The 24,879-nt window shown below is 38.5% G+C and overlaps 1 protein-coding gene across 2 annotated transcripts in view; it reads left to right on the forward strand.

The window, feature by feature from the left end:
* Positions 1 to 24,879, forward strand: part of LOC108549365 (protein couch potato) — a 182,339-nt gene that overhangs the window by 75,199 nt on the left and 82,261 nt on the right. For both annotated transcript variants that reach the window (XM_017902718.1, XM_017902719.1), the window contains exon 2: positions 12,198 to 12,275. In XM_017902718.1, coding sequence (XP_017758207.1) covers positions 12,198 to 12,275 — 78 coding nt within the window. The remainder of the gene's footprint in view (positions 1 to 12,197; positions 12,276 to 24,879) is intronic.

Raw genomic sequence — 24,879 nt, forward strand, 5'->3', positions numbered from 1 at the left:
AATTGTAAAAATTCGAACGCAGTGGTAGTTTCTTTAAAAATTTTATTCGAGGTACAAATCACCATGAATCGAAACAGTGAAAACACAGTCCAAACTTAAGGAAACTCCATAAAGGTTAATGGCCAATTTCTCATTTTCAACTGATTACATATATTTTTGTTTCCTGCTATAAAAACATCTAAGTAGAAATTAAATTCAGGGACGTGAAAGTACAGTCTCTACCCTGTATATTGACTCCACAAACATTATTATACAATCTCATTTCTCAAAATTACAGCTGTTCAAATATGAACGTAGTATAGATTCAGTTTCGTTCCTCGATGTGTATCACGGATTAGAGGAAAATTCTACAGTGTTTTCTATGTGGAAAATTTCACTGGGTCTGATCGGGCATAATCTGAGCGGCGCTGTAGCCGGATGCGTGAAGATATCGGGCCCGGAAACACTACGCAACGAGAACGGCAGGAACTGGGAGCGGAGTCGATCGTGCGTGGATGAATTGTTCTCCAAAAACTGCACCCCGACGTCCTCTTTCCGGTCAGTCGTTGCCTCCGCCGGAATTATTTCACGGCGCGCGCTCGAGGACCTTCGATTTCCTTCGTCTTAATTTCCGGTAATTGCACCCACTCGAAATCGCCGTCTCCGCGAGATAACTTTCCAACCTAATTGGACGGCTTCGCCCACGCGAACCGACCGTCTCTCAGACTGTATTTCGCGTTTTCCTTCCTTTTCTCACCGTGTCGACACTGTCCCTCTAATCTTTTACATTCCTGTATTTATTTTTATTCTTATTCTTATTCTTCTCCTTCTTTGTTTATTTTAATTGATATTTAGAACGATATTACAGTGGAGGTGCCCCACTGAGGGGCACCCACTCACCCAAGAATGGGAACCCACTGTTTCCTTCAATAAATGATTTTTATGGGAGGAAGTGTAAAATTCCATTTTACTCTTCTTTTCTTTATTTTCTTTTTGTTAATTTCGTTGTCATCGACGACGAAAAAGGAAATGGGATAGAAGGATGGTAGAAAATTTTGGCCCCCACTGGAAGTGAAAATTTGAAAGAGAAACAAAATCGCGAGGAGTGTAGGAGGCGGAATCGTATCGAAGCTACAAAGGCATCAAGTGAAATACGCACGAATTGTGTCTCGATTTGAAGAGGAAATAATGCCATCAACGAAATGGCCATTCGCAGGCTCCCGAGGTGGATCCAATCGTCCGTGATCGATTGTTCCGCGCAAATTGCATTTCCTTCCCCGGACAACCTGAAGGACATCCAGTAGTAATATCGTTTAAAAGAATGTCATTATCGCGGCTCCTCTGGCGAATGTATTTGTTATCCGATGCCAGGGGACAATTACTCGTGAAACATAAATTCCAATTAAACGCAACGTCGGGGAAAATTATGAAACTGATAAAACGTTGAGAGTTAAACTTTTTCCGACTATCGACAGACGAAGAAAGAGACAAAGAAAAATTTAGGAATTCTCGAAGAATTCTCGAGGAATTCTGTCAAAAGAATTTTTCTAATTGTCTAATAAATTCTGGTAAAATGTGTTAATGATAGAATTTTTTGTAGTTTGAAGCTACTCCGAATTTTAGTTAATTATTTGTCATAGTCAATGTGACTAATATCGATTTAATTAGACTCTGATAAAATATAAATAGTAGATTTTTTGGGAACATGTATGTTTCATCGAATTTTAATTAATTATTTGCCATAGTCAAAATGACTAATACCTATTTAATTGGACTCTAATGAAATATATAATAGATAGTAGAATTTTTATAGGCTTGCAAGCTTCACGGAATTTTAATTAATTTCTTGTAATAATTAAAGCGACTGATACCTATTTAAAATACCAATTACGTGCTTAGGTTTTATCAGGATCTATACATCTATCGTTTAATTGGAGTACAGCTGAAGTGACCAAAGGGTGAGATTCAAAGAAAATTTCACACGCGTGCATAATTAAAGACAAATACACCGAAATAATGCTTGATACAATTTAACCCAACAATAGGAATCAATTACACAATACGACTCTCACTCTCGATTCCATTCAACTGCTCCCTTGCAAACATCCACCGCACAATGCGTACTTACACCCGACATTCCCTCTTTCTCTACTTTACAATCTCTCTCTCTCGCTCGGCTCAAACAAACAGTGCAAACATTCTCTACGTTCACCCAAAAACCTTGCGAACCCATGCACCCTGTCTTCCTTCTCACCCTCGTCTCGAGTACTCGGTCACTCGCCATGAACCTAACTCCTATAGTAAGTTCCCCTTTCGCACATAATATCTAAACCTCACTAGAGTCTCGTTTATCAAATTTATTGCTCGAAATATTGAATTAATTTCTGATTTCTACTCCGTGTGCTCGTGATATCGTCTCTCCTTCGATTATGACAACAGTCCAAGTTTTTAAAATGTGAAAATCATTTTATTATTGACCAACAAAATTTGAGAATACTCAACCAAGATATATATATACAGTATATAAAATCAATATAAATAAAGATAGTTTTCTTCTAAAGCTTCATCTGTGCTGCACTTGTCTACTTTTTGAAAATTTGAAGAACCTAATTAAACAGAGAACATTGCGAAATAGACAGTGTGCCAATTTTTTTTTGTCATATTCTTGAATAATTTAAATTTTATTTAAAAATTATTAAATTGAATAATTTAAATTACGGGTTGAACGCCCCACATAAAAATTACGTGGCGACCATACGATACTCACTAATTCGAGACTTTTCAAAAATATTTAGTGAGCCCTCTGCTTCCTACAAATAGGATTCCCTGACCTATCACTGATATTCTGCTAGGTTCTCAGTTTTAGTGACTGCCAGACCCACGAGTCCACTAGCAGACCCAGGGTGAAATGCTTCCCTTTCCCTTTTATTCTCTCCTTTCTCACACACTCGCTCTACATTTACCACCCTCCACAGGTGCGTAGCAGTCAACGTGTTTACCCCGCACTTGAGCACCCGAAGAAAAGAACCAACATCTAACCTTCACCCTATCCTTTTCACCCTCTGTTATGCAACCGATCTCACCATCAAGGTCAAGCGAAAATCACCGGAAACGCCTCTCTATTCCGACGATCGACCTTGAGAAAATACGACGCACCTCTTAACGAGCCTTTCCGAAAATTAATTACCCCGACGCAGGGCCGGCCAGGGTGGCGCAGAGGTAGCCAGAGAACCTGGCGCCGTAATTATCCTTACTCGGCCATACTGCCTGGCCATACTTTCAGCCGGTGGCGTTTCTTAACTTTATTAATTGCCACGGCAATTTGATGCAGCTAGATCATTACAAGTTAAGCAGCCCACGACGCCATTACGTGCTACACGTGCGCGAGCTGCAAGTTGGCAATTACTTAAGCCACGTTCACGTAAGGCGCTCGTCTATCCCGACCAAACACCGTCGGTCTCCGTCTGTCCCACGGCCAGGGGTCCATTAAGCTTGATTCACAATTATCGGGCCCGGCCCGGTCACGAACCGTCGTCCAAAGACACGAAAGGGAAGTTGCTAGCACGATGTTGCACGCCACGCGATGCTTTTCCTTGCTTTTCTCCTCTTTTTCATTTTTCTCTGCATTTATTTCTGTCTCTTCCGAGAAATAACTAGTAATTAACGTAACAACTTTGTTTGACACGTTGAGCGCCGAGTTCGTCAGGACTGACAGTGAATTTTCCGTTTAGGTGGAGCTGGTCTGTGAGAATTGACAGTGTATTTTTCGTTTAGGTCGCATTTAGGTCCTGAAGTATCGAGATTAAAAAATAAATATTGCAATATATTTTAAAAAATTCGAGAGCTGACTGTCTTTCTCAATGGACATTGGCTGCATCATTCTTAACGCGTTAAAATTTCGTTTGACTAATGCACGTGGGACTCTAATCTGTCTATCCATAGATTAGGGTTTTCAGAAATATTTTTATAAATAATTAATAATTATCGCGAATATTCTAAGCGCTGAGTGGGTTGATTTTTTGGGTCCTGTTTGCGAAGGATTTTTGAGTGGTTTGAGAGAGTTTCAAGTGTCATATGATAATTTGGTGTGTATTTGGTATAATAATGATGTAGGTCTGGAAATGTGTACACGTTTCGCGATTCTCTTTAATTCTGGTCTTTACCAAGTTTCTCCTTTAGTCGTTCAGTGTGTTAGAGGTGATGAAAAGTTGACTTGATGGGAGACTTGATTGTTAACGTCTTGATTTATCTGGATTGTCTGTCGTGTGATTAAGATCGTCAGCGAGAGTTCTACTGTATCGCGATTTCGAGAATATCTATTGGCTATCGATTCTACGATATTGTGGGATTTTGTTACTATCATAAAGTCCCTAATTTCCAAAAAAAAAAAGAATAAAAAATGGAAGATAGAAATTTAGTTTGAAAATAAAATATTAAATGTCAGGTTTTCCGAATTAAAATTTAAAAAATTCGGAAAGTAGAGAGGTAATCACATTGACTATAGATATTTGTTTCACCGATCATCGTTTCTTCTTCATTTTTATTTAATTTTAACATTTCAGTATCGTGTCAAGGTTATTTTTAAATTTTCGTCCTGTTTTGGGGTTGACGTCATATTCGGTCAGCATAATACGGGGTTGTCAAGTTAAATTATCAAAGTGTACATTCGCGAATTAAAATTATTAGTTTGGACGCGATTGTATACAGCGTGAAGCTGTACGTAACGAGATAGCACAGACAAAAAGGCCATTATGTTGCATCCAAAAGAAAGTGCTCACTTCCTCAATTTGTCCACGCATTTTCAAGTTTTTCGAGCCCTCTTGTATAATGGGTTTATCATAAGCCACGTGCATTAACGTGGGAAAGTAAGAAACGTGTGAAGAGAACGTCCAGGATTAAGAACTTTCACTGCGTTTTTACCATTGACAGTAGAAATTTCACATTCCACGAGGGATTCAATATTGCACTCGTATATTACATTTATTAATACAGCGATAAATACAGCTATTATTAAGAACCTTTATTAAATGGAAAACCACCTATGCGAGTTAACTATTCAAGTTGTGCTTTCTTCTCTTAATTCCCTATGATCTCATTATTCTCTTAGAAATTCGTAGTTAGTCATTTGCAAATAATAAATAATTTTCCAATTTTCTATTTATTTTTTTATTTCTTCACACAGGATATTTGGAAACACGAAGACTCGTGTTGGTTAATTATACGTGTGATCATTATTTTATTTATAACATTATCGTCGATCGAGGATTTTTAGTTTCTTTATAGTATCATGGTTCGATGATTATTATTTTATTTTTCGGCGGTATGATCGGACCAGCCGTGTAATTATGAACGAACCTTTAATCAAAGTACCTTAATGACAAAGGGTTGGCCACGGTCGGTCGGTTTTCGTCATTCCCAACGAAGGACGGAGTTTTTAATGTTTCACAAAAGCCAGTCGAGCCGGAAGTAATGGTCGGTCGGCGAACCGTCGTTTCCTGACCCGACCACGAGTAATTAATACGAGAAAGGATTAAGGGAGGCTACGCTATTCCGACAAAAACCGTGGAATCCCTTTTTTCGGCTTCGTTGTTGCTCCATTTGCAAACAAAGCTGATATTGTTTAAATCAACGATAATAATCGACGAATTATTAACCAAACATATTATTCGTCTCTTCCTCTTTTTAATTACAACTTATTTCCTGTAACATTGTTCAGGGGTGTTGCTTTTTAATTTCGAATGGATAATTTTGAATTCCAGTAATTAATTAATTTTTCACCCCAAGAAGAACTTGATTGGTTAGCTTTTTAAAAAATAAGTATGATCGGAAAAGAAAGGAGTTAAACCGTGAAAAGTTTCTTATTCGTGTTACGTTACATTAGTCGTTACATCATGGTTGCATGGCACTTCAAGATCGTATTTTTAAAGGAGGCGTGTCGAAAATGTTTTATAAGCTTAATGAAAACGAGTGGTCAAACATATTTCCCGTACTTTCGAGGCTAAACTGCGAGCTATCAATTCGTTTGGCTACAAATCGCTGGCTAGTAGTTTCGGACGGAAGCAGTGTGTTTTTGCACAGCGTCATCCATTTAACGCTGGATTTAGTTAGCTCCAAGAGGTATAAATGAACTGGTTTTTAGCGGGCGGCCACGGAACGCGGCCAATTTTCTGCGATTTGTAAAACAGCTCACTTTCGCCGTTTCACTCGCGATGCGCTCCAGTTTAACGAGTATCGCTGCAAAAATCGGTCAACAGAGGTGACCGAAAGTTAGGGGTTGAAAGTGGACATTGAAACGGGGATGATTACGTTTCCTCGCGAAATTTTACCATCATTCGTACGAATCTTAGGTTTTGTGTTTTCTTAGGACGAACTGGAATTTAATTTTACAAAATCTGCATACCCTCCGCATTCTGTTATTTTTCTCAGTAATATCTTTGCTGATCTAGCACGAAAATATTTTTTAAAAATACCCTCGTCGTAGTATTTTTGCTAATTTTACTGTAAAATATTTTTGAGAAACACCCTCGCCTATTTCTACTATTATTCTTAATAATATCTCCCCTGATTTTATCCTAAAACATCTTCACCCTTGTCTACTATTATTCTCAATAATATCTTTGCTCATCTCCCTCGAAAATATTTTTTAAAAATATTCTAGTTGTAATATCTTTGCTAATTTATTGTAAAATATTTTTAATAAACACCCTCACCTCTTTCTACTATAATTCTTAACAATATTCATCCTGGCTTTACCCTAAAACATCTTCACCCTTGTCTACTATTATTCTCGATAATATCTTCGCCAATTTTTTAACCAACTCCCTGACCCTTCTCACTGTTATTCTTAATAACTCCCACAACTACCCTCATTCTATTCCAAAACATTTTTCACGAGAAGAAAGATGGCTGGAACACGTTGAAAATCAAACGTAATCGACGATGAGCTCTCTACGTTTCATTCTCATGCATACTTCGTTTGAATTTCAGTTCTGAAACGAATTTTCAATCGATGACATTGCAACTCTGGCTATAACTCTGATTAAATTCAATTCGGTGAGAAAGCAAGCTCTGTCGGTAGGGAAAATTTTCATTCCTCGTATTGGACTTATTCTTTCACGTAGAGTCGCTTCCTGTCCACTTTCAGCGACCGCCACATCTCCGTATAATAGCACCCTGGTTGGTTTTCGAGCCGGTCCCGGAAATCGCGTGCGATGTCCGTGAGCCGATGCTGGCTCCGAATTTCACCGTCTCTCGCCGGGACGTACTTGATTTCGCTCATCCGGAAAACCTTAGCGAAGCATCAGGTGCTTGCAGGTGCAAGGTTAAATTGAATAGGCGCTCGTGAATATCAACGTCATCGCGTTACACGAGCAGAGGGAGTTTAAGCCTCCTTCTTCCGGCACATGCCGAAGTAAGCACGGCGTCGCGACGCGCGAATAAGAACGCGAACGTTTCCCTTCCTTTTTTCGTCATCTCGCGGCGTTTTGCATCACGGCATTACGTGCATCGGTCCTCCTTTTTACCAACGTTCTTGCCGAACGGAAACCACCGTGAAAGCGCCCAACTATCGCTGTGAAATAATGGGAAAAAGTCTCGCAGAATGTTTTGGGTAAACGTAATCGCTCGAATTAATGTGAATTTTAGGTACTTTTGGTATTTCGGGTATTTCGGCTATTTTGGTGCTTCGAATACTGTGGGTATTTCGGGTATCTTCGGTATTTCTGGTATTTCTGGGGTATTTTTGTGTGTTCGAAATATTTTTAGTACTTCGACATTTAGGGTGTATCAGGTGTTCTAAGTATTTTATGTAGAGGTTATTTGTTTCTGTTTTTGTATTTTATTTTTTGGAATATTTTTAGCGATATTTTTGATAATTCGGATTATTTAAAATGTGACGAATTTTTAATTTTCTATGGGGACGGATTTGATATTTGGAATAGGTTTTGAATTGATTTTAGAAGAGTAATTTAATATGAAGGAAATTATCGTTATTTCTGAGTTACATGCTTGCCTGTTTTTAGACTGGAATGCTTTGTTTATGGGAAATACGCGAGATCTCTTGGCGGATACGATGTTATTACACCCGTGTAGAATTTTCTCGAGATCGAAATAGATTTCGGATTAAGATAGAGACTGTAACTAGTTCGCAGGAAAATAAAAGTTTAATTGTAAGGGATCACTTATATTTTTAGATTACACGTGTATCTGATAGTTACAACTAACGATGTAATATTTTATGTTAATTTAAAAAAGTGAAAAGAAACGCGAAAAATACAGGAATACACTGGCTATTGTTTGCTAATTCAATATCAAATGGTATCTCTCCTTTGATCTTTTACTTGAAACGTCTTCAATGTTGCATTAAAATATTCGATATTCGGTAATTAATATACATACATTCTATCTCGATTTCTTAAAAAAGCGTAAAAAAGTAATTAACACGCATATTTTTCATTTTAATTTTTCGCCGAAAAATGTTAGCCTTTATCAGAATTCACGGGTCGTTTAAAAGACCCGCGAAAGCGACAGTGTGAAAAAGACTGGAAAGAGAGGTTAGATAGAGGGGGTTAGACGCAGCACAAATCATGGCGCTTCGCGTCTACAATCGTTAATTCATCGTCAAAGTATCACGGGGACCAGGCGCAGCGGTATGTATTAAGAGCAGTGAAAGCGGCTGGTTGTATTGTTCCCGTCGCGTTTCCCTTATCCACCTGTTCGCAGCATTGTTTTCGACGCATCCCGCGGCTTTATTCCTGTGGGAAATCGCGTTGGCGCCCGCTTCTTCTACGGAGACAATACGTGAGAAGATGTAGATCGATGTGTTTGCTGCACCGGGATCGATCCGACGCCGTTCCCACGGGACAGTCTGTGTATATGCGCGTTTCCGCTCGAGAAACTAACTTGCGTCGAATTCCGTCGACCACTGGTATTATACCTCGTGTCCGATTATTTTCTGCTTTTCTTAACGCTCTCGTTCCTCGCATTAACTCGAATAAAACGCTAATCGCTTCTATCGAAACGATACGTAAATAAGTAGCTGTTAATTCTGACTGAAAGCATCGTTCTGTTTGTAAGTACTATTTCGCATGCAATATATATATATTTAGAACCATTACATTTTTCGCGCCATTATAAACAAGGGAACTAGGCTACTTGCGCGCCATCTGAAACTAACGATAAGTGTCATGGCGTGGCGTGATGATCATGCGTCGGCGTCTCATTTACAAAACGAGAATTCGGGAGATATTAATGAACGGTCAGGGTCGAGTTGGGAAAAAGTGATATTCGCGTGCCATATTTCGATAAATACGAAGAAATCGCGGTGGTACGATGTGTCTTGTGTCGAAGTGTCGGATTGTAATCTACCGACAAACACGTTGTATTCGCTCGTATCGTTCAATCGTTACGAAACGAATTCGGGTTTATTCGGAAAAGTGTCGTCGCGATCGTGTTTGTTCGTCATAAATCGGATTACCGGGCAGTGAATCCTTTGTCGCAAAAGAAAGTCCGTCGGAAGCGTAGCAGGACAGCCTTTCTCATCTGGCATGCCGCCAAATCAGTACATAATTTACTGTCTCCGTTTTGCTTACTTCCGCGGCGACCACAATGCGTTCTCAGGCTGCACGGGAAACTGGGTCAAGAATAGGTTGAAGGGAAAATACGAGTCTGAACAACTCTCGGATGTTTAACCGTTTGAATTGCTCGATAAATATTCAGGTAATTCTGGCTTTAATTACACAGAGGAATTTAGAGGATTGATGTTTTAAATATACGATTCGAGGTTATGGTTAAATCAATATTTATATTCCCACTGATTTTTACGTCTCGATAATCTAAACCTTCGAGGTTATATTTCTCCGGTGAGACGATTACGAAATATTAATAACCTCTAATTCTGAATTTATATTTTAAAATACGTTGGAGAAATTTATACGTCGTAGGAATAGTTATACGTTTATTCAAAGATTCTCTTTCGCAAATTATGAATATTGTTCTACGTTGAACGCGAATAATCGATCATACTGTTTTCTCCGGAAACATAAATACGTTCTCTCGTCACCGGCTATCGTAAATCTCGTTTTTCACTGCTGTAATGTAACAGCCTGCGTCTGCAACATAGTAATTACTGGATGTTGGTCGCGTGTTATTAGAATCAATATTTTTCCCTGTCAGTCTGCAATGCGATCGGAAAGCCTCTTGTTATACAGAGGGAGCGCGCAGTCGTGTTATTCGTATATATGACACGGGTAAATTCGTAACTTTTAATCATCGATTTACCAAATTTCTTTTATTTTTCAAGATTATTTTCTTTTTTTAAAGATAAAGACAAATTCTTGTCTCGACATTGAAAGAATATCGGAATGTTTTTAATTTTCCGGGCATGTATATTTTCCAACTTGAAACGAGCGGAATAAAACGGAATAGGTTAGAATCGAATCGAATCGAATCGAATCGAATCGAATCGACGACTCGCGGCGATGCAGCGGTGTAGGTATGAACAGTGCCCCCCTTACCTTCCACTTTAAGCTTCCCCCGCCTTTTTAAAGGCGTGGAACTGTATCTGCTACCGAAATATAGTCGGGAAGGAACAAAAACAAGCGGCAGTACGAAAATGTCCGTCACTCAGTCGAAAATAACTCTGGAGTGCGACCTCACCATCTATCACCTTACCATAGTCACTTAAAGCTTCATCGTATACACATTACACGGACTAATCACGCCGGCTTAATTTAACCCGTAATCTCATTATAAACCGCGCGATTAGAATATTGTAATTAATACGCGTTTTAAAAAAATTTCTATTGTTTTTATTTCTTTAACCGTAATTCTTTATTTAGGAAATAAAGTTGCCGGTATTGCTGCCGATTTTTCATTGTAATTTAGGTTACATCGAAATACGATTTTTTATATTTTTTGTGTTTTAAGGAAATTATTATTATAAGTCACCATTGGTTAAAAAGGGTATTATAATTTTAAAGAGACACCAAGTTATCGACGCACCCGTTCTAAAATTTTTAGTACACACGGTAAATGCAGAAACGAAAATAATATTTTCCTAAAATAATCTTTCTTACAAATAATATTAAATATTCTTCTAATCGCTTTATATCCCAAGATTCGATCTATCCTTGATGTTTCCACTCTTCAACGAGTCTAAAATTCTAAAACCTGTAGGAATATTAATTTATTATATTTACAAACTCGATGAGACGTTTCTGAAACACACACTTGTCGAGATCGGTCACAGAGAGAAGGAAAACCACACATCTACTCAAAACAGAGTTGAACGAGGACGTAATGACGTAGTAGGGCAAACCGATGCACAGGTCGCGGCGACAAACCATAACAATTAGGCTAAGGCTACGGGTTCGATTTCCACGGCCGTGTAAACAAACGACCGGCATCGTGCCGAAACGTGTTCGAACTCGCAGTATTGTATCGGTCCTCGAAGAGGAAACACAAAACGAAGAACCTTGCAGTGAGTATCCTAGTAGACCTAGTAGTATCCACCATCTTTGCATTACACAATCAGATTCCAAAATATCTCGCGATGCGAATCATAAGGTGCTACGTTATGTGGTAAGGGGTGTTAATAATATTCATCAGGAACTCCTATTCTTAGTTATATTTTAAATTTCTCGATGGTGTAAAATTAATGGGGGCTCGAGATATTTTTGTGATGCGTGCAGCACGGTGGACTGAGGAAAGGTGTTACCCTTTGAACCCATCAGTAAGGTTCCCATACCTCTCTATCACTCCAGCCTATTTCGTCATTCATCCTAATCTCGAGGAACCATTTAATTTATCAATTTCCTCGGAAAATAAATTTAACAAAATAGATGCCATCAAAAATAGATTCTTCCTACACTTAACATCCGTAAATACGAATGTGATCATCGATACGTTCCCCAAAAACGGGGATAATATCACCGCGAGGAACCGAATTGGTTGAAACGGGGGGAGACAAAATCGGTGGTTAAATTAGGAAAGGAAGACGGAGAAAAGGTATTACCGTCCGCTATTAATTCGACAATTAGCCATCGCGAGGGCAATGAAACAAGAGAATAGGCTAATTCCCGGTTATCTTCGTTCATCCTTCACCCCGTCTCGAATCCTTCTTCCGTTCCGCTTCGTCCTCTGTCTTTTCAGCTCGCTCTGGCTTTGGCCGATCAGCTTAATTAACTCGATTATCGTTTTCTTTCTTTCTCCTGTTGCAGGTGCGCACCTTGTTCGTGAGCGGCCTGCCGATGGACGCCAAGCCGAGGGAGCTCTATCTGCTCTTCAGAGCATACGAGGTGAGTCTTTATCTATCTCCTACTTCGTTGCAACTGTTGCGAGCTTGTGCATGAGCTTCGTGGAAAGAGTCTTACCGCCAGCGGAACAGATGCACGTTAATATTAGAGGTATCGAGGGTCGAGATGAGTGGCTTTTGAGTTTTCGCAGTTGCAAGCAGGCAGCTGCTTTGGGTAAAATTAATTTTCCATTTCATTCGGGTAAATTATATTCTAAAGTAGTGCTTGTTAGCCCTTTGCACTCGAAGAATTTTTTAGCTGTAGAGATATGAAAATTCGAAGCTTTTCTTATATTTTTCTAAGCTCGGTGATACAATTTATAAAAGAAAGAAATTATTTGTGTGTATTTCATTTTAATATTTCTAATCTAGTTATTGCCTAATTAATTAGGTATTAATTAAGGTATTAAAACAAACGGTGGCTGAGTCACTGCTCGAGTGCAAAGGGTAAATATTAGAACCCTTAGAATCCTGATATTAACGTTATTCGACGAATAATTGCATTTTTTATTGTTGATAATTTTATTATTGAATTATGCATTTCGTGATATAGTAAAATATCTGTCATCGGTGGTGGAAACAAATTTTATTTATTTATTGCAAGTAAAGATTAAATCGTGTCAAAATTTAACGTCGCAGGAATATTTGGGCACTTAGTAAATTAAGTGAAAATGTTTCCAGTGTAGATTTTAAGCTTAATTCCAGCAAATATTTCTCACCATCGATATTATTCTTACCTAATGTAAGAATAATATTCCTAATTATTGAAAATAATTATTAAAAACTCTTCGAATTGTTCGTGTATTATTTATTCATTTCAAGACCATTTTAAGTCAATTCTTCATAGGAAACTAGTTCGTATAATTTTTCAAACTTTGACACACGGTTGGAGCAACGACGTTGACCGCGGTTTTTAACGAGAAATCGAAGTAGATATCGTGGGTGGAGAATCCTTACGAATCGCAAAAGAGACCAGATAAGGGTCGAACAGGGGAATACATTTCACGTAACTTTCCCTCTTCCAATCGCGAGTTTTCAGGTAAACGGATTATTCAGCATTCGATTACGCGATTTCATCATTTTCTTCGCCTAACACCCTCGAAACTTACATCTCCAGGGAGAGACAGGGGATTCGACCTACTCAAACTGCATCGAAATTTTCGCACGTGTCGGTTAATCGACTTTGAATTGTTAATTAAACATGCAGAAGGTTTTATTTCGCTCTCTGTTATATTATACGTTCAATAATTCCACCTATCAACAATTTTTCTTCGTCTCTTCTCTGTATCAAATTTCTACGCTGTTCAAATTTCCTTCAAGTACCCAAACTTGAATTATTTTCACTTCTTCGAATATAAATCGAGGTTCATATTCCATTTTATATTTAATTTCAAATAAATTACAATTTTCTTGATATTATTATATTTATTATCGTTGTTCGTGGTGATTTCAATTTCGTATTTCTATTTTCTTCAAAATTCCGATTTTCTTGATATTATTATATTTATTATCGTTGTTCGTGGTGATTTGAATTTCGTATTTTTATTTTCTGCTATTTTCTCTTGCGCGATAATTGAGTTACTATTATTAAGCACTGACTTCTTAACGAAACGCGATTTTTCTGTTTACTGGTCGCTAGTGCATTCATAGTAAGTCTAATCTAAAACTCGATGTTTACCCGAGACTCGAGAGAGCGGGCTCAGCGTGAAAATCCTGTTACGTGTTAGCTCAGCTGAGGAGCATTGAATGATACTTGGCGAAACCGCATCATCGTTAATATAAATCAACCTTAACCCATTTGAGCGGGGCATAGAGCGACATTGTGCTATTGTGCGCTGAATTTAAGAGCACTTGACAAATGGAAACAAGCTTTTAATCGAAACGTGTCACGCGGTTATGTTAAAAAATATTGACCGATTCTCGTCTACGTCGACGGCAGGGCAATTCAGCTTTATTTACCGTCAGAGATTAACTCGTCGAGGTTCGTGGTATTTCTTTGAACCGATTCCAAAATTGTTGTCTTCTGCGATATATTATACTTTGGATAGTCGAATATTTTTGCGAAAGATTCTGTTTGCCGAATATTCTTCGTTCTTAACTTCGCTTCAAACATTACAACTCGGGACTAAGAGCTGTGAAGTCAGACATATCCTCGATATCAATTTTTCAATTACCTGTCCTTCCTATAAACGTTTCCAAAATTTTCGTTTCACCTTGTTTTAACATAAAATAAAATATTTTCCATGTATTAAAACGCGAATTATTTCGTATATTAGGCTTCTTCAATTTTTCTTCATTTTTTTTTTATTTCTGTAAACTTAGACGTACTAAAAACGTGAGTTATCAAAGAAATTTTCTCTACAGCTAATTACCGAACGAAAAGCATAGTTATTCTCGGAGAATGTAAATGGAAGTTACATCTTTCTTCTGTAATTTTTTAACAATCAAAATCTTACAAAATAACGAGGTTATTCATCCATAGTTAGTCGTCGCGATTGGCAAGAGCACGTCTGATCTAAACGATTTTTAAGTGGTGCAGCCTTTAAATAGCGCATCCCTTAAGTGGTCCACCCTGTTTATATAAATTCCGTCGTTTAACCAACGTCGTTAATCGAATATTTTAACACCAGAAGCGATCCTCGCGCGAGTATTTTTTACACCGTGAACCACTGCGAGTTCTGGGTAATTCTCCCTGCTGGAAGTGAACTGGAGGCCAGAGAGGACGCGATGGATCGAACTTGCAGGAGAAATCTTGAAATAGAGCCGTTCCATCGCCGATTCTCTCCTTTTTATCGTTCGAATTGTCACGGCTACCGGGATATTCTCGTCTGCGGCTGACACGCCGTTATCCTCCTCTCCTGATGACAAACTCTGCCTCTTCCTGACAGAGGACACGTTTCCATTGTCTCCCTTGACTGTTATCGCGGCTTCTCCCGTCCATCGAATTAGTCTGGCCTAATTCTCCGGGAATTTATTAATACCCGATTAGCATCGGATACGTCGGCGGATTAGCCATGGAAATTAGAAATCGAACGCGATGATCGATAATTGCGACGATGGTATTCCAATTGTTCCGGAGAATATTTCGGTATATCGGCTGGGAATTAAATATCGCGATTAGGGCTGCCTCTATATTTGGCCTTTTAATGTAACTATAACATGGTCGCATTAGCAGGACTGGATTAACGTATTACCGGATTCGTTGGAGTTTCCGGTATTTTCGGAGGGTATTTCGGTTACTGTGATTTGTGGTTGATTCGTATACTACGTTTCGGCTGATGGAGGTAACATCGGGATTTGGTCGTCGGTGTCTAGTTTATTCGAATACTCGATATTTTCGTAGATTAGGAAGAGTTTCGATTAATCCTTTGTTAGTGGTGGATGAAATATCAATGACAGTAAGAACAATTCTTTATTTAACACTAGAACCAACCCAGTCAAAATGACTGGTCCCAGAATTTTCCTTTTTGCAATTACCGAACACATACACCTGATTTAAGAATAAAATTGGTATCAACTCGTATTAAGAAAGAACTGTAATCGATATATTCACTCATATTCATCGTACCACTGAAATTACTATAATCTGTGCACGTTATAGTTAGGTAACCATTACAGATCGGTAGTTCTAGTGTTAATTACAAAAAGTAATCAAACACAAATATTCAGGATAAATCTAATTAATTTCTCGCAATCACATCCTCACACCTATTTCCACTATTACAACTTAATAACAACTGACCTATGCCCAATCCCTCTGGTTTGTTCTTTCTACTTGCGTACATTATATGAACATATACAATTCACGCTACACCTCATTCATTATACACATACTCGTGTACATACACTCATCCCTTTCTTACAGACATCGCTCCTTTATTATATCAACATATATATATTCAAAATCCATTCAATTATATTCTAAAGATCGATGTTAATTAATATATCAAATTTACAATTACCCAATGATACGTGGAATATCGAAATAAAATAATTCTGCGTATTAATTTGTATACGACATCTTATCTGCCGTTTCAAAAATATCGTCGACTTTATGGTAGAAAGTCTTCGAATTACTATTTTTCTGTAACGAAAAAATTGCCGAGTGCAAAGGGTAACATCGAAATGTTAAATTATAACCCTCCCAGGATTAAATTATTTTGCAAAATTTTTTCGATAACGTATCCCGATGGATATTGCGGAAATGTTAATTTCAGAACCACATTCTCTTATGATAATTCGAATGCGCACTGTTCTTTTCCTTTTTTCCTTTCTCTTGCAGTGAAATTGGAATTTGAAATTGGGTTAATACCGCGGGATTTGTGAAAATATTGGGTTATAAGTACAATAAATATAATTATCGCGATTAAAACGGAGAGAATAGAAGGTAATTATCGAACAGTGGGATGAGAGAATTATTTTCTCGAATGTTATTCCTGTTAAGTAACATTCTTAAAGGTATTGTGGTATCTACCCGAATTAACGAATTAAAGTGAAAATTACGCGATATTTTTACGCGACAAAGAAACGCGGAAATAAAGAACAACGAATGGAAAAATCGCACGATATCTGATCGCATCCGCGTTCGTACGTCGTTTGATTAAATTAACTAATTAAATCGCCGGTATGTTGACCGAACGCGAATTAATTAACTCGATCGTGGATCGGCAATGATGAAAACGGAAAACGAGCTACGTTTATCCAGCTCATCGAGATCGCTGTAACAACGATCACGAGCAGACTAACATCCTTCATTGTACCAAATAAAATACCAACGAATGATTTTACACTGTAGGACAAAGAATGTCTGGTATATTTAATTTTCGAGTAACCTGTACACAATTTTGAGTATTCGTTCCATATGTGTGAATGCGAATGAGGTTGAATAAGTGAAACATATTTGCGATGATATAAATATATGTACGAATGCAGTCTAGTATGAATGATGTTTGAGAAAATGTTTAGGAGAATGTGCCAGAATAAACAGTTATGTGAGAATCCTCAAAGAGTAAGCATGGATATTTAATAGTTAATAAGAGTGATAGGAAGAGAAAAGAATTTTCTAGAAAGTGTCAATCAATTTTTTCGTTTAAAATAATTTATTGCGAGTTGTTTTCGTTATTTAAATATACCAATGTGTTCACTGTTAAAAAACCTAGAAGATATCGGTGTCCATTTTTATCCCCAAATTTTTCAATTTTAAATAAATTTGGTAATTTTAAATCAAATATTCCTCTCTTAGGAATAAGAAGGCGATCAGGATACCCAGACATTCGAAAATTAAAATAGCTGGATTTTCGAGATATTTGGAGAGAGATAGGGGAGAGTAATTCTTTTTCAGTGACTTGCTTTATCCCGTCAGATAGTACCATTCTTCGTCTACGAAACCGAATTTGATTTCTTATCGTACGATTTTTTCTTGTCGAGATACAGCCTTGAGCAAAAGCAGTTTCACGATAGAGTTTTCATCATCGGTAGGAGGTTAAAATAGCATAGAATTGCGAAACAGTACGGAGTGTACGTCAAAAGCAAGGATGCACGAGTCACTGTGTGTCTTAAAACCAATTTTAATCTCACCTACTCCAATTTCACGTGCTGTAGAATTTACTCGATTTGAAGCGACAGGTCTGCTGTATTTTGCATAATTCTCTCCGTTATGTATCCTTAAAACTCGCTTGGTTAATAAATAACGCATCCGACGTAGAATCATGTCCCGTTTCTCCAAGATGGCAGTGTCTCTTGATAGAACACCTGTACGTCAGACCAGAGCTTCGTGTCCTTCGTTGACACAGTTTTGCATAAGGCCCTTCCACGGTTTCGTTTTACGCAGTTGCTTTACTACCGGTAACCTTGCGAATAGAAATCCGCGTTCGTAAAATCAGCGAAGGAAAACGGAGGGAATAGGAAGGGAAGAGGCAGAGAACTTTGACGAGCACTCGGGCAGTGGGATCCAAACTGCAGCGTCGTGGGCCGGCATCGATTCGTTGCCACCCGCGAGGAAACACTCCGCCTTGAAATCTCGTTCCATCGGAAAAATCCGCAAAAATCGCGGAAAAATCGCCGCGTCGACGAATCCCACGTAAACTTGCGAGATTCGGCCGATCCTTCGGGACGAACGACACGGAAGTAATTCACGAAACTCGCTGCAACTCGCCGGGACTCGAATCTAGTTCCTTCGGATAAAATAACGGCCAGTCCGGCCGATTTCTGCTAAATCTATCGCCGCCATTCGTTATCCTTCGTTTTCGACGATTTTCTTCTCTTCTTTTCTCCTTTCCTCTGTCTTCGGCTCTTCTTTTTCCCTCTCTTTCCTTTCCTTCGATTTTTCTGCCGCGACAACTGGCCGAATGGAGTGGAGTCTGGTCGGCGGCTGTATCGATCGCGGGGGTCTCTCCTTGAGTGATAGGGCAGATCGATCGGAAGGAAAGTTGGCGTAAGTGGTATTACCGAAAAGAAATTTTACGATATCGAGGTCGCCACGATGCAGGAATTACGTGTATCCGCCATGTGTTTGCTGCTCTACACCCCCGATGCTTTTATACAAATTAAAGGGTGTTGCGAAACGATGGATTGGCGTTTCTCGAGATGGCGTGATCGTTGCAAGATGTTCGACGAGCGAGTCACGAGATGTTTCGCCTTTCCGAGTTTCCTATCGGGGCTATCGAATTGCGGCATATGCTTTTCTCGCTGCGACGGTTATGGTAATGGTTCCCATTAGTATAGGGGTATAGAGTTGTCGGAGAGAGGTTGAGGGACCGGACGATCGCTTCCGAAATACGTGTATTGAAATAAAAAGTAGGACGATGGGAATACGTAGCTCTTAGTATCTTCTGTCAGGATATATTATCTTAGTGTCAAAAATTGTAATGAAATCAGTTTATTGCGAAGTATATTAACGTATAGTATACAGAGAACTCGCGTATACAAATGTATAGTGAAAAATGAAAGATAGGGAAGGAGAAACTTAATGCTATGGACGAGACGACAGTGTTAAGTGTGCCTTACGATTCTAGGGGGAACTAAATAAAACTCCCTCGTTCATACTATGAGTAAACCCTGCTCAAAATATCGGTCTAAGATACCTAAAACATAGGAATATCGGCTCAAGGTACCTAAAACGGAGGAATATTGACCCAAGATACCTGAAACGGAGGAATATCGACCCAAGGTAGCCTAAACGATAGAATATCGGCCCAAGGTACTCTAGTCGGTACAATCTCGGTCCAAGGTACCCTAAACGGCAGAATATCGACCCAAGGTACCTAAAATAGTAGAATATCGACCTAGGGTACCTGGAACGAAAGAATATCGACCCACGGTACCCCAAACGGTAGATTATCGACCCAAGGTACCCTAAACTGTAGAATACTGGCCCAAGGTACCTAAAATGGTAGAATATCGATCCAGGGTACCTGGAACGGAAGAATATCTGTCCAAGGTACCTGAAATGGAGGAATTCCGTCCCAAGGTACTTAAAACAGAAGGGTATTGGCCATCGGCCGTCGATGCTTGGCATACCTGGCATTATCGTAGCATTCCAACGATTACAATCCGCCGTAATAAATCCGTCGACAACCACTCGACGAAATATAATCTCGGAGGGGTTGGAAAATTTACTCTGCAAATATCGCGAAACACTAGTGTGTACCTGTTAAAGGTCAGAGGTGACTCGTTTTCAAGGAATCGTGTCAGTGACGCGCGACGTCCACGAAGGATATCCGCTGGAAAATTTAACGTCACCGATTAAACCGGGATCAATACCGGCCATTAAAATTCTACGCTTATTTATGCTGGAACCGTGGCCACGTCGCCGTCCTCAGCCATCCGCAACTCTTGAATAGCTGTTAGACGTTGATTCGTAGAGAAGTCGAGGTGGTCGGGGATCAAGCGAGACGAAGGTATAGATCTGTGTGCCATTTTTGGTAAATCGTCTTCGTTCGATTCGCAGGTTATAATAGATCTATAAATTATTAATTTCCAATCGTTGGAGGACAAGGTATAGGAAGATAGCTAAAATTATTATAAACATATACAAACTATTTCACAACGTAATTTATTATTTTCTTCTGCACACGTGTCTTCTATGCGAGCTGCATATCGACTGAAAAACAATAGACAGACTCATCGAAGAATATCTATGGTGTTTGTCTCGCGATGCCGTTATCTCCTTTCCACACTGAATAACTCTTTATTAAATCCATAAATCTACGTGCCATTCTTGGTAAATCGTACCTTGAACGAATCCATAAATTTATAGGATATTTTTCATCAATCATTTTTCTTCAATTTGTAGGTCTATCACCTATTTTTGATAAATCGTTTGTAATAAATCCATAGATTATAGATCTACCAATCGTCTGTACTGAATTTATAAATCTATAGGTCGTTCTTGGTAAATCATCATCACATGTGTAAAAATATTCGTAACTTTCTAAAATGCGATTCGATCGAATCGATTCGTTCGTTCGTTCGACTCGTAGATCCTTTCTTCGCGATCCTTTCTCCCCCAAACTGGGAACGCTAATTGCAAGTGAAGTATCATAATGGGGTAGTTAGAGAGGTGGCGCTGGCGATGTAGTTTTGGATTATGAATCATCGTGTGCCGCGTATTTAACGTGGAGATTTTACTGTCGGATAGCAGAGTGGATGGAACAAGGAGCATTGTTACGGGATGGTTTTATGGGAATAGAAAGCGAGGAAGGATGTGCTCGGTTGATGAGGAATAATGAGTTTCCTGGGAAACAAGAAAGTGCGATTTAATCAGCTAATACTGTCCAGTCTTTATCGTTGCGAATTTATACCTCGATCCTGTTATTCCTTCTGCTTTTTTCCACGTCCCCGCTTTCCGCGGTTAATTACGGTTTATGAGAAAAGGACACAAGAAACGTCGTTCGTGGACGACGAGGAATACGTTTCTCAACGGACCAGAGATCGATCGAGTTGCCGGTTTACGTACCCTTTAAATACCTCTCGAGCATTTTAATGCGGATTTTTAATACGCGTTTCGTTCCATTTTCGCGTTTACGTTTAGAGTCGATATTTATTTCGGCGAACAAACGAAATACCTAAATCTTGGCTTTTCAATCTAGATTTTCCATTCAGATCCGCCAATCGAAGTTTTTAATTTAGCAAATTGCCAGACCGACGTGGCCCGATTAATTTAATACAGGCTCGTTTAGGATCTTTGATACAGCATAGTTTATCCGCCACCGATTATGTAGATTTTTATCTAACTCCGCGAATTATCCACTTTCGCGCCATTTTCGCGTCAATTTCGCGCCATTTTCGCTGAACGATCGTTCCTCGCGAGTTCGTGAGACCTCTGTTCGCCGTTTATTTATTATCTGGCACACCGACCAGTCTCTGGATCACGTGCCACTGGCAGCAAAATATCAGAGGATGGATGGACAAGTTGTTCCTTGAAATTAATGGCGAACGCGCGTTAAAATCCCGCGAGGAATCGACTTTTACGATCGTCGAAACGCATTCCTTCGGACGCGTTAAAAATAAAGCTAATTTCGTCACTCTCGTGAGAATAGATACGGTGAAAAATTATTTCTCGACGACATTCCACGAGTTTCGGGAAATAGACACGGCGGATGTAACGAAAATAAGCTGGAGAATCGGAATATTCAACAGAGGCGAAAAGGTGGTCGAGTTATTCGTACACATTTTTATCTGAGATTGGTCTTAACCCTTTGCACTCGAGAGACGCTGTTTAGTCGCCATTTGATAAAATTTTGAAGCTCGATATTAACACTAGATTTACGAAACCCGTCAATTTGACGGATGGGTTGCTCCAATTATACGATGGTAACAGATTTAGTTAACATATATTAAAACTGTTAATATTGGAATTGTTTATAAATTAAACTAATCGTTAAAAAAGGAAAAGACACATGGTTTCCTTTGCCTGTATATCTGACAGGTGTCCGTAGAAATAGGTATACAGATGGCGTAAATAGCGTAAACCTAGTGTTAATTAATATATCAAATTTAAAATAACGTAACATTGCGCGAGATATCGAAATTAAATAATTCTATGTGTTAATTATTATACGATTTCTTATTTACTACTCAAAAAATATCATCAGCCTTGTACCAGAAAATTTTTCAACTCGTATTTTTCAACCTTCTTTAGCCAAACTATCGTTGAGCGCAAAGGGTTAATTCTGGAATCATTCAGTCGCTGTAGAGAATTCTCAAAGCTAGATATACTCGTAGGGATATTGTTCCGATTGACGATATATGGAATAAAAGGATGTTATTGATTCCAATATATATTTTATTCACGAGCTAAGAGACCTAAGAGTAAGTTACAAGCTAAAAAGATTACAAATTAACTACGCTATTCACACTCGCACTATCCGAAATTCATCAACTATCAAAAAACATCATGAGCCTTGTAGCAGAAAATTTTTCAACTTCTGCTCATCTGTTGTGCGTAAATGGATAAACTGATAAGAAGATTTATTTAACACAATAACAGCACTACATAAATTATAACTAAATCTCGTTAAATATATTCGCTTTTAACTGCGATATAATCTCTCGAGGACTCTTTCACACGCAACGTCTATTTGTAATGATTGTCATTCAGCTACAGATTGTCTTTTCACGACTCTCTGTCATACTCGTCACACACACATTCTTCCACGCAAACATTCCTCACACTCATACCACACATTCTATGACAACCACTACCACATCTTTAGCCAAAAAATCGTCGAGCGCAAAGGGTTAATGAGAAATATCTTCTGAGTCGCTTTAAATAATTTAAACAATCGGAATTTGTAAATGAAAATTCAATTTTCTTTGAAAACCCGCCAAATTCGTTTATAAATATAATATTAAAAGGAATAATGCAATATACATACAGCTTTTTCGAATTAAATGTCAGGATGATCCATTCAGAGTGATCCATCACTCAAATGAACACCATGATCCATCTTAATTCATAAACAATTATAAAATATTTCGGGGACTACGTCCAGTTGATGATTTTCTTTTTGGAATATCGTCCATCCTATATTTTTATTTAGCCGATTTAAATTCTCAAAAAAATGAATTTTCACGAATTTCAAATCGCGAATCCATCTATCCAATGTTCTATTCCTTTTATAATTCGAGGACTGTACATTTTTAAGTCGAAGTGTCTCCTATTTTCAGATATGAAATAGAGAAGGAGAAAGCCTATGGTAATATATATCTTTCTAAGTAATTTATCAATTAAGCTTCATCGTATTACATGTGTTACACGAATATCGCATTGTACACAGCATTCGATATTACTCGCGGTTTCGCATAATCGCGGTTGATCCAGGAACGTATTACCACTGAGCATTCTAATGAAACTTCACGCATAAGCTACATCAACCAACTCGTAACCCGAAGAAGCCCAACTAATATTGAATTTTAAACTTTTCGCGCCGTGATTCAATCACGGGAACCCGCGTATTACGAAATTATTCGATTTTAATTAGTCATTTTACTCGTTTCATTAGCAATAAGATCTCGAAAATTAGGTTGAACGTAATTTTAGTCTATCACGAGTGTAATTCATTTTCATGAGATTTAGCACGAAGAACTCGTGACGATAGGTTATTTTACGATGCAAGGAGTTTTTTCGATTACAACCATAATTCGCGTTAGGGGACTAATATTTTATCGCGAAACAAAAGACGAATTACCACGATTATAACGCGAAAAATTCAATTTTCTTGCGAAATAATTCATAAAATTATTTCACAATAGTTCTCGTTTTCTATCAATAAAATTGCTATAAAATTGCGGTATGATTCTGAATCATTATCGGGACATTTACGAAGCATTGGTTGATAATTTTGAAACGGCGTGACAGGAATTTTTGTTACGTCGCGACGCACCATTCATCTTGTACGACGTATCGGAAGTTACACGATCCTCTTCTGCTCTTTACATCAAAGAAAAAGGTAAAACAGGGCTTCTTGGCACTGGATCCACCGTGATCATCCTGTACGAGTTCTCTAACATGACTCCGAGCTTTCAGCGGCACGATAAACCGACGAGTACCCATGTTATGTTCTTGTGTCCCGTCGAAGAGGACGCGTGTTAATGAAAACTGAAATATCGAGCTCTTCCTGTGCGGGGCTCTGGATGTCGATGACGTGCCAACTCTGCTATCGGAACTGTTATGAACTCGCCCTTTGAACCACATATTCTTGGGTCGTACAACTCGAATTTTGACTATACCGAGTGACGGGGTCGTTCACCTTTCGGTGATTCGAAAACTTCGAAAATCGTGAAAATATTTGTATCTCCAGGTAGACCTGTGAAATTCAAACGTCTGAGAATTTTTCGCCTATTGTCGTCGAAAAGTACTGAAAACAGATTAATTTACGAATTATTTGTCAATTATTACAAACACACAATTTTCTGTGATTTCGTTTAACCCTTTGCACTCGAGAGGCACCCTTCAGTCGCCATTTGATAAATTTTAAACGAAATATTAATTAATATATCAAATTTAAAATAACGCAACAGTGTGCGAGGTATCGGAATTAAATAATTCTACGTGTTAATTATTATACGATGTGTTAATTCCCTCTTAAAAAATATCATCAGCTTTA

Source organism: Eufriesea mexicana, unplaced genomic scaffold (genome assembly GCF_001483705.2).
Source record: "Eufriesea mexicana isolate 0111107269 unplaced genomic scaffold, ASM148370v2 scaffold1902, whole genome shotgun sequence".
Classification (NCBI taxonomy): Eukaryota; Metazoa; Arthropoda; class Insecta; order Hymenoptera; family Apidae; genus Eufriesea; species Eufriesea mexicana.